The sequence below is a fragment of the Homarus americanus genome, unplaced genomic scaffold, assembly GCF_018991925.1.
Source record: "Homarus americanus isolate GMGI-L3 unplaced genomic scaffold, GMGI_Hamer_2.0 scaffold19318, whole genome shotgun sequence".
Lineage (NCBI taxonomy): Eukaryota > Metazoa > Arthropoda > Malacostraca > Decapoda > Nephropidae > Homarus > Homarus americanus.
In genome coordinates, this window is record NW_024732238.1 from 6,037,546 (window position 1) to 6,049,103 (window position 11,558).

Consider the following 11,558-nt stretch of genomic DNA (forward strand, 5'->3'; position numbering starts at 1 on the left):
ACCCTGTGTTCCCCAAAATTCATAATGTGAACCTTAAGTCTACGAAAAACTTTAAGATAAATAAATATACTCTCAGCATAAACGATATAAAGGACTCTTATATATATGCGTGGTCCTCTATTTTATAATAATCTACATCGTTTTTTAGTTTGTTAATCACTTGATATATTATTAACTTTTTTTCAGTACTGGAACGTAACTCGCAAAGAGGAAACTAATTTTGAGGGGGTTCACTCTTAAGCTGCGAGACTGAGGGTGGCCCCAGAAATTTGTAAAGAGGGTTTTATCTGTTTGAAACGATACGTTGTTGGACCACCAGAAAATGTGAAGAGTTGTCAAATATAAGAGGGCTGTTAGGAGACCAGTGTCCTCGACTTCATGATAGACCTGCCAACACGCTCATACTTTGTTGAAATTATTTAAAAGCCTTTTAATTGAAAACTGATATAGGCATTTTACAATAATATGTTTTAGGTACCAAAATAATATGTTTTAGGTACCCAAAATGAAAATGTTTTTTAAATCAACTGTCGTAATAGTTTCATACTCACTGTACATGATTGAGTTGCTGCCAACATCTTTCAAACAGATACCACATGGCCATTTTCCACTTTTCACCACGAGACCCTCACCCACACCACTAATCGGTACTTTTCTTTTTGCTATATTCACTCTAGTTTGTAAATATAAAGTACACAGTGATGTTTGAAGACTGGTCATGGTGAAGCGGACCAAAATTTGCCTCGGACCAGAAGTAGCCAAAACGATGGATGATTTCACAGCATACCAGGAGTTGCAGTCCACTAGATAACTTCTGGTCTTCGTGTAGGCGGACCAAAAAGTTCCCCGTACCGAAAGTTACAATTCTGCTCTCGTGAGCATCCACAGAAGGGGGGGAGGGGCAAGGGGGTTTATTATTCATCATATTACCCTGTAGTGGATTCCTCCCCTACAACTGCCGTTGTCGCTGAGTAGCCGACCCTCTTCGAATTCCCCAGCCTGCGCCTCGTGGTCTAGGTCGGCAATCAGCGCCGCCTAACATAGTGGAAGTCAACTATCAAGTCACGCCTACCCCTGCTATATAAGACCTCACGTGGCCGTGACCTCCCTCTCTTTCTTCCTACAGCCACCAGCAAGCAACACCTCCTCCGCTCCTGCCTGGTGGCCCTCACTCCCGTCGGCGACTATGGCGCCCTACAAGCTGCCTGTCGTCCTCTGAGCACCCTCACCAACCAGCTCTCTTTACACCACGCTTGGACTCACGCTGCCACCCCCCATCACCAAGCTGCATTGTACATCCAATATAATATGTATACAGAGAGCACATTATGAGTTTCCTTTCTCCATCCCATCCTGAGTGTGAACCAATATCTCATAACCCCACAAATGGTGACTCCCGGAGAATCGCACTCACACAAGATGGAGGAGAAACTGATCACGCTCCCAGTCTTCAATCACAACATTGAAGACTGGCTTATCCACACGGAGGCAGCGCTCATCGGCTCTACAGCTACAGTCTCTACACTGCAGGTTGGACACCCTAGAGCAGCTCTGCTCCTCTAAGCATGCAGCTGCTCCTTTTCCTGCCCCAAGCACCACGTCCTACCGACCCCAACACACCCGTCCTACCTCAGACGCCGCCCCCGGCCCAGCAGCACCCCCAACAAACTACACCTGCACCAGTCTACCCGCAGTTACCACTTCGCTCACAACATTTCTGGGCACCCTCTTTTCCACCTCAGGTACCCCCTGCTCCTGTCATGGACCCTGCTGCTGTCTTGCACCCTGCTGCTGTCTTGCACCCTGCTGCTGTCATGCACCCTGCTGCTGTCATGGTACCTCTTCCTGACGCGGCCCCTGCTCCAGACACGGACCCACACACCCCAGCAGGCGCTACTGAGGACTCTGTACCTGCCGTGAGAGAAGCACCACATTCCTTGCCTCTACAACCCTCCCTCTCCCTCTCTTCTCCCACAGATCTCGTGTATCTAGACAAAGTGTCTCCCATAGCGGCCGGCTCATCCACGCCCTCGCCGTTATGCCTCACATGTGGGAGACAACCCTGCCGACAACAAGTCTCCTACACCACCTGGAGGGAAGGGGGAGTATTGTAGTGGATTCCTCCCCTACAAACGCCGTTTGTCGCTGAGTAGCCGACTCTCTTCGAATTCCCCAGCCTGCGCCTCGTGGTCAAGGTCGGCAACCAGCGCTGCCTAACAAGGCGGAGGTCAACTATCAACCCACGCCTACTCCCGCTATATAAGACCTCATCCCGCTGTGACCGATCGCCCAAGCGGCTAACGAGCTGATCAATTGGTGAAGAGGATATAAGAAAAAGAAAAGCAACAGACGTGACCGATCGCCCAAGAGGCTAACGAGCCGATCAGTGGTGAAGAGGATAGAGGTAAAAAGTAAAAGTATTAGAATAGCATCTGAAAGCAGAGCACTTTTCGTTCATATAAGGAACAATAATCATCCCATAGATTGGGAAAAGAGTTTAGAAGTGTACAAATCAACATGTGTCACAATTGGGTACGAGTTCTCCTGTATAATTGGGTAACTGCAGTCCTCATCAGTAAAATAAAATTAATATAATATATAATCAGGTTTAAATGTAAAAATGTTTCAAACATGCCACCTCAGGATATTTAAATTACGGTTACTAAATAAAAGGAAATGACAATCGAAACATATAATGAAACATTTTAAATGATCTTTAAAAGAAAACACAATACTGTATACTGGATAGCTTCAAACTCATCATTAATGCAAATTACCTGGATAGCTTAAAACATATGTTGGATGGATATATGAGCAATAGGGGTTGGGTGTAAATGTATTAAATAAATTAATAGGGTTTACATAATCTTTCACTTCTTCTTTTACACCCTTCCAGTAATACCACTAGGTAATTTTTTCATTTGTGCTATTGATACCGCTGTGCCCAGCAGATGGTGCAGCACTGCAGTTCAAAAGAATACTCTGCCTTTCTTCTTCTGAAGTTATAATTCTCTCCCATAATCCTGAGTTTGGTTCTCAAATTTGCTAAGTGATACACTAACCATCAATTCTGTACTGATTAATGCTCGTAGTCTTCACCACTGACTTCTTTTCATGATAGTTACTGCCTGGCCGATGGGTGTTATTTTTTAGGTCGTACTTAACATACTCCATGTACTCAGAAAACTTTTTAAAGTTCTCACTCTGCATTTCCTACCCTGTCAGAGTCGCCATATCCACTTATCTATCACCACAGCACAACTGGTCACTTCTTGTCTGACGCAGGGTGAGGCTGGGTCATGTCACTGTTTGTGAATGTGATGTCACCAACCGCACATGCGCAGTTATCGTTTTGGCTACTGGTCCACTACAATGGGAATATTGGTATACACAAGGGGCAATCTTAATGACGTTTAGGCTAAGTAAACAAACCAACCCTAACCCTTAAATAAAAAAAAAAACACTATATCTCTGTCCCCATTTACAATAAATATTTGTATAAATCATCCAGCACACTCCACCCAGCATACATCATCCAGCACACTCCACCCAGCATACATCATCCAGCACACTCCACCCAGCATACATCATCCAGCACACTCCATCCAGCATACATCATCCAGCACACTCCACCCAGCATACATCATCCAGCATACTCCACCCAGCATACATTGTCCAATAGAATTAGTGGTGGCGGTGTTAACCCTTCATGTACAGAGTCCTCTCTGTGCTGAATAAGATTGTCTGGCATTAGCCAAATAAAATATTATCCTATTAATTATGGAACCTTTTTGTTGTTTCACAGTTTTGTAGACAACTAGACGAATAGCATTTTTTTCACAACACACCACTGACTCCCATTCTACATCCAAACCATGAGAATATATAGCCATGTCTTAGGGAGTAGTGAGCTTTGTAAATCACAACCCACCAGTGGAACATGGAATCATAAGTATCTTTGACAACCTTTGAGCAGTACGATACACCTATTCCCAAAAAGGAATTGATGCCATATTCATACATACCCTGTACTGCTGCTTCTTATATTCTCTTCCTTTACACCCACATAACATCAGTCTATGTACATCCCTTGTTTTCAGTGAACAGACCACTCTCTTTTTTAATTTCCAATACCTCATTCATCTTCAATTAAAAATTATCATTTCAATCTTTTCTTTGATATCCTCTCTTTTCTCATCTGTAAATTAAATTTGTCAAAAATATTCTATGTACATAATGTTTCTCATAAACTGCTCTTTATTTCATTTTAACCAAGCTGCTCCTTTCTCTTTATGCCACTTACTCTTCATAAATACATGCTCTATTGATTTTATGCCCGTGTAATTTTTCATTATCGTTCATTCCACTGTAATTTGCATTCTCTCTCTCTCACGTGTGTGTGTTTTTTCCCACCATTCTGAAAGTATTGGGTTCTGCTGTGCCAGATTAGAAAACCAAGTGTTGATACCTTCTGCCTTGGCTGTGACAGTGGCAGCCTTTGTTGCTGTCACAGCCAGGGCAAAGGTTATTGATGCCGAGTTTTCTAATCTGGCACAGCAGTCCTTAACACTCTCAGACTGGTAGGAAAAAACTTCCCTCAGCAGAAAAGCCAGTGAGCATCTCTGGACATTCTGTGACAGCCTGACAGGGCAGCAAGGTTGTGGAACCTGTTCACTGCCACCACAGATGTCTCCCTATTGTCTACTCCGTAGACTAAGGTGGTGGCACATTGATGGAAGGCAAGACATCCTACTTCCTGCCATTTTTGTACATTTAAAATATTATCAAATGTACAGTATTTAGGCTAGGTTTTGAAATAAATTATTTTCAACGAAATACCTTTTAAAAATTGTTATCGAATAACATTAACATCATTTTTAAATGCTTAAACAAAAATGAACAGCAAATACTTTTAAAGAGAGAGAATCAATCCCTACAGTTTAATACTGTATTATTGTCTATTCTTTAATACAGTACAGGTATATAATTTCTGATTATACGGTTCATGTAATGAAGACCACTGTCATGACACAACCATACAAGGAAGCTTCTTACTGTACTGGCTATCATCCATTTCTTTATTTCTCTCCAACTGTTACACAATTCAGCGATATTTTCCAACGGTTATCAGGAAAACATCACGGCTACAAACAAATCCATTTATACCCTTGGAAGATGTTGTTTATGTCTAGATTTTATTACCCTTTAACAGCATAATGCTGCGTGTAAAACTTTTAGTATTACTGTACTTGTATCATATAAATTAGTTTTGCTATCATATTTTATACAGTACAGTACTATACATTTAAATAAACATTACACACTCCTTTTGTAATATTCTTCATATGTTCAGTTCTAAATTTTGTGTATAATGCAAATAATTTACACCAAATATACTGTATTTTATTTCATTCATATCTACATATACATTTAAGTACATACAGTACAAATATATACATATACTCTATATGTCACCTGTGTGCTCCTGGTCATTAATTATTAACATGAATGGGCACTAAAACAAAAACTTTATACTATAATGTGACTGGTGCTTCAAATTGTAAAGTGACACAATTAACACAAGAGTGCAGAAGGATTTTACCCACTGAAAACCTTTGATAGAGAACCCTTGGTGTTTTTTCTTCCCACACAAAGCTAAGTTTTAAGGTAACTGAGGGTTTTACCATGATGAACAAAACAATCATATCATGCACTCCAATAAAACAGGTGACATTCAGAAAATAAATCAACATTTATTACTGTGCATTCTTCATCTGATCTTCTTTAAGTACCTCGTCTTCTGTAACATGCCAGGGTAGTGCTGGATGAGACCAGGTTGTTCTGTGAACATCCCTTTCACTAATAACAGAGGCTTCTTTGGGACAAATCCCTCCTACAGTTAATGCAGATAAGAATAATCGAACCTGAAATATCATATAGGGAATATTGATAAAATTGCCACGAAAGACTGATTTTAACATACAGTATATAAAATTTGATAAAAAAAAACTCAAACAGTAAACATATCCATCTAGAAAATGTGAACTGCTTTAAGAAATCTCAATGTCCTAAATATTTATGCAAAGAAGGATCACAATAAGCTGCCTTTACATTGGCAGAGGTCAACCAAAAGGGAGGTACTACCGCCTGGGAAGATATTGGAAGCATAATGTATTGTCTAATGGTAGACCCTGCTGCCATATGGCATCACAAAAATTGTGACCAAGTCCCAGGTTGCTGATCTGACTTTCTGCCTCATTTCCACACAATTGTAGGGTTTCAATTGTTTCTCTTACCATTGACAACACAACATACATATATTGTTTCTCACTTTTGATCTTTTATTTTTTTTCTTTATGGTTCTTTATTATTATTATTAGTATTGTTATTATTATTATCATTATTAATTTATTACTGTATTTTATTTTCAATTTTTTATTTTGCATTAAATTTTTTATTTTATATGAATTATTATTATTATTATATTACATTTTTGCCCCCCAGGCCTTGATGTGTGTCAGTGACCTGTGCCTGGGTGGGCTAATCCCCATAAAAAAAAAGAAAAAAGTCCACCCTGGAAACAGTCAAACAGTCACCTACTGTAAATCTGCATATATACTGTAGTTCCTAATATTTTTTTTAATAATCTTCATCCCCACTTAAAATATAGCAACAAAACATGTTATCTTCCCATATTCATCATGAACCATATAAACATAACTTTACTCATAATTCTACTACTCTGACAAATATATTTTCTCAGTAACTTACCTTTTCCGAGGATTCTTTGGATTTTTCAAGATCAGTGTACACCTCAGTAATCCCAGACTCTAAACATCTTTGAGCCAAGATACGTCCAATATTCTCTATAGCGATGACATCTGTGGTGGAGTAGAGCTGCTGTTTGATGGCCCACTCACGTGTTGAGGCAGAGACAACAGTGGTGCCTGTGTAGTGCACAACCTGACCCGTAATGTGCCGTTGACTTTGCTCCAAAACCAACCTAAAACAAGAAGTTTATTACTACAGTATTTATATCTAGTTTATGTCAGTAAACTTACTAACAACTTAGCTATGAGTCAAAGATGGAGCACTGTGTCACACACATATACGTGCACTCGCACATGCACTAATATTATCATTATTGTTTGGGCCATTTTCCACACTTGCATGAGTTAGCTGTAATAACCTGATGGCATGGTGTCCCAGTTACCACCCAACATTATTTTTAGGAGTTCCAAGTGTCCTTTTAGTTGGCAAAGCCAAGTCACAACTCTGACATATTTATAGATTACCTGCCTATGTCAATAACAAATAAAAAGTACTGTATACATATAGTTTACGGTGCAATTTCGGCTTTTTTGTTTTTTAAATGCAACAAGATATATACAGGCATAAATAAATTTACACATGGTAAATCCCCTTGTGAACATGTGACTCTTCTTAGAAAATGGCACAGGTGACTAAGCAAGAATAGACAATAAAAGTACAATAAATTAATTAGCTGGCTAAGCATACCAAAAATCCACACCAGTTATGATTGAGAGTGTTGGGAAATTAACAGAGCAGGTAAGTGTGGAGAAAGATTTTAGGAAATACAGGGATCAAAATTGCAATTATGTTTGGTCTCAGTAGCTTCTGCACCCTAACCCTTCATTCACCACAGACCCGTCTGAATAAAGTCATTACCAGTCCCACATGAACTTCAACATCCTCATTCAATTTCCAAATTTGTACCTGTATACCCTCCCTTTTATCTAAATTGAGCATCATTTCAAGTCCACAAGTTCCCAGCCCTTTGACACTATTCAAATAGGCTTAACCTGCAGTAAACAATACAAGAGCAATAGAGTGAGTGTTTACTGAAAAATTCCTATTAAAATTGAAATTTTTATATCTCATGTACAGTATTAAATCATATAGGCATATTGGAGTGAGGTAATAAATAATAGAGGTGAGAAGTTGCTAGCAGCCAGTAAAGGTACTGTTAGGGTGTGATGGAAATGGAGTACTGTAACTACGTTCTAAGAGGATGGTCAACAATTTTGTTCCATGGGAGACTCCGAGGTAATGCGGAACCTAAGATGCAGATATAGATACAGTACAGTAAAAATATTACTTTACAGAAACAATAATAAGAAACATCACAAAACAACAGTTCATACAACTAAAACCAATGGTACAGGTGTACCGTAGGGTCAAGACCTATTGCCCCCCTTGGCCAATGTTCGGTCCATTCCCCAAGTCCCTCTCCCCGACCCATCCTCACCACCGGGATATCAACATAATCATAAGTGACAATTTCGTTTCGGAAAGAAGTGGGACCAGTGTTGAACAGTAATGAACAGTATTTAAGCCAGTGAATTCAGCACTAGACAGTACCAGTGAGAACCGTGACCCACCAGCGAGATAAGCACCCCTAGGAACTGACTGCCATCTTCTGACAAGGAGGTGCTAATCAGTCTACCCTGGGAACAACAGTGGGTCGGCTTCACACTTGACTTCGAAATAACACAACACCACCCAGTAGAGTGGGGTACTGTGACACCACCCCTCATCATCCGGTGTCCCCATGACCACGTGAGGTCCTTCTTATCAACACCCAAGGACGAGTTACTGTACCACGTGAACACCACACCACCCAGTGTCCCCATGACTACGTGAGGTCTGTCATATTAACACCCGAGGACGAGTTACTACACCACGTGAACACCACACCACCGGGTGTGTCCACGAACCAGTCCAGGCCGGGGCCATCAACTGTAAACTATAATAATTTGTATGTTCAATTCATGTTCCTACTTCTTTCAGTAATGAAAGCTTTTGTTAAACGAACCCGGTTTCATGACAAAACCCCAACGGACAAAACCCCAACGGGGTTGTCATTTATCAACACTAATCTAACCTAACCTAAAAGTGTTTTATTTTATATTTTATATATGAGACTGGGGTTTTATCCGTTGGGGTTTTATCCGGTCACCAAACGACCCACCCACCCCATGTCTTTGTATGCAATAAGTCATTTTTGTTCAATGTATATTTTCAGCCTTCGGGCTGCCGACTTTTTCAATAAACCATTAATTATTATTATTATTATTATTATTATAATGGTTACACTCTTACATACTTGTACCAATATTTAGGCGTTGAAGCTTCAAGATGCCATCCTTGTGGTTTGCGAGCAAGCCGCAACATCTCCATATTTCGTGGATTGCGATTGACAAAATTTGGATTAACACTGTCATTTTCGTCACACGTCCTATTGTGGGCATTTCGAGCGAGAGGCAGTCCGGAACATGAACCTGAAAAACATTAAATACAGTATTTACATCAGTTTAATGATACAGTAGTACTGTAAAGTACTGTGGAAATAAATTCTGAATGCCAATCTTTAGTAGCAAATGGATAACACTTATGACAATAAGCATGAAAGGTATGGAATCTCGAATTCAATAATGTACAGTACAGTACTACTGGAATTAGAAATACGTGGAGAAGGATGACTCTGGCAATTTTTTTTTAAGGATTTCTAATTTTCATAAATTTGCAATTTGTAATTACTGTATATCCTCCATGTGAAGTACACTCGATCGCTTTCACTTCACTAAGTATTTTTAAACCATTGTTTCCCTCTTCTTTCACGCCCTGTCCATTAACAAGTACAGTAATTTATGATCAAAGGATAGGCTAAAAATGATAAAAAAAAAATACTACAATGTTGCCATTTCGATTTTATTACTCGGTACCATCCATAGAACAATTGTGTAAAAAGTAATTATTGACGACTGACCCCGAGGTCGATTTTTCATAGAAAATGATTATAAAAATGCTGCAATTTCACTGTTTTATAGTGCACACTGTCATAGTTTGTGCAAATGTGTTAAAAAGTGGTTACCAGTGTATTTCTAAATTAAACATAACCTAACCTTAGTTGATATGAAAAACAAGCAGTAGAAGCATCGTTAGAAGACCTCACCATCCTAAGCAAACAAACTTACCTAACCTTACCTAACTTCCTGAGCTCCCCGGACTCTAGGGTATATTAAACAGAAAAAAATAACTTTTATATAGTGAAATTTTAAGCTTTTTGTGGACGTGAGAGCAGCCGCCCGTACCGAATGGTTCATAAGCATACACCGAGCATCAGAGTTGATCCAGCCCGGGCGACGGAGTGTTTTGAAATATGTCAATGTGATTGGCTATTTACACCCTGGGTTGAGACATCACCACCGCATTACCATCGAGAAGACAAAGTAGTGTGCGCCAAGGCACCTAATTATCTACCAAATGAAGCAATTGCACACGAAATGATTATCATAACAGTACTCACTGATGAAAACAGAGTAAGAAATTAAACACCAAAACAAGTAAGTCGTTTGCAAGTCATTCGTCAATATAAACTAATTTGTCTAAGCAATTGATTGCATAAATAAAATTCAGGTAATTTTTTACTTTAGGACATGAGTCCCTAGCAGTTGACCAATATGTTTTTCCAGTGTCTTTTGATGTGTTTTAACCGAAGCTGACATTTATTTTTGGTGGAAATTGCTGCCCCCAGACCCCCGGTAGGCCTAGCTTAAACTAACCTAAATGTTACAGTAGTTAATAAAATTTTGGAAGGACCAGGGATACGTAAGAATTGGATAGAATAATCGTCTTTCTCGTAAAACTCGGCAATAAACTTAAAATAATCGTAGAAGCACAAACGACAACCAATCTCCACCACGTCCATTGTGAAAATGGGCAATGAAATTGAAATCATACCCAGGATGCTTCCTTTGAAAAAAATAAAATGTGATTGGTCGAAAAAAATTTGCGTGATATCGATACCTCAATGGTCACAACTGGATGACGTCAGTCAACATTGCACATGCATGATGTGCCAATAACATCACCTCATAGACGAAGTCTGAAAACTACTTAAAATCGATTGAATTCAATTGTATCGCTATTATCCATTACCACCATGTACATATGGGATTCAAAATGCTCAGAATAGCGAGATCTAAATGCTTCAGTAGTTTATAACTTTCGGGGGCGCTATGTCCGCAAATAAAATAATACCCAAATTCTCAAGATTTGGTTGGTGGCAACAAGTAAAAATTACCAAATTACTACCTGAAGATTATCAAGTAATCCATTGACCTAAACTAACAAATATACTATACCTGTTACTGTAGGTTATTCTCTCCCTTAGAGTTAACTCAAGTTTACAAAACAGACATATCAGAAGTAGACATAGTGACATTAGCAGACATTGTGTTCGAAATAGGTAGTTATCACAGATTTACATGCTGCATTGGGGGGCTGTGCATGAAAACTAACATATTCTAATGTGTATAAAAAACAAACGTAGTTTACAATAACATTTTTGCTATTGCTAGACGATATAAAAAGAATTTACCTAATGATCGAGCCAACACTGGCAGTAATGGCCGGACAATAGACATAATTCCTTCTTAATTGAACACTTTATTATATTCCTCACCACCAAACCGGGTAATAAACAAACAGATGTTAGAAAACTACTACGGACAGAAAATGCCAATGCATTTAAT

At 39.2% G+C, this 11,558-nt stretch overlaps 1 protein-coding gene across 1 annotated transcript; it reads right to left on the bottom strand.

Moving 5' to 3' along the window:
• Positions 1-5,390: 5,390 nt before the first annotated feature.
• LOC121868393 (39S ribosomal protein L18, mitochondrial-like) lies at positions 5,391-11,544 on the bottom strand. Its single transcript, XM_042368984.1, has 4 exons — positions 11,405-11,544; positions 9,128-9,302; positions 6,772-7,003; positions 5,391-5,924 (listed from the first exon to the last, which is right to left on the bottom strand). Exons 1-4 carry the CDS (start codon positions 11,448-11,450, stop codon positions 5,757-5,759), a joined length of 621 nt encoding a protein of 206 aa, XP_042224918.1. The 5' UTR covers positions 11,451-11,544; the 3' UTR covers positions 5,391-5,756.
• Positions 11,545-11,558: the final 14 nt, after the last annotated feature.

Coding starts and splice junctions, on each gene's coding strand:
- LOC121868393 (XM_042368984.1), bottom strand. CDS start 11,450: ATGTCTATTGTCCGGCCATTACTGCCAGTGTTGGCTCGATCATTAG. Junction 9,303..11,404: donor AGTGTTGGCTCGATCATTAG/GTAAATTCTTTT, acceptor AATGTTTTTCAG/GTTCATGTTCCGGACTGCCT. Junction 7,004..9,127: donor ACGCCTAAATATTGGTACAA/GTATGTAAGAGT, acceptor TTCTTGTTTTAG/GTTGGTTTTGGAGCAAAGTC.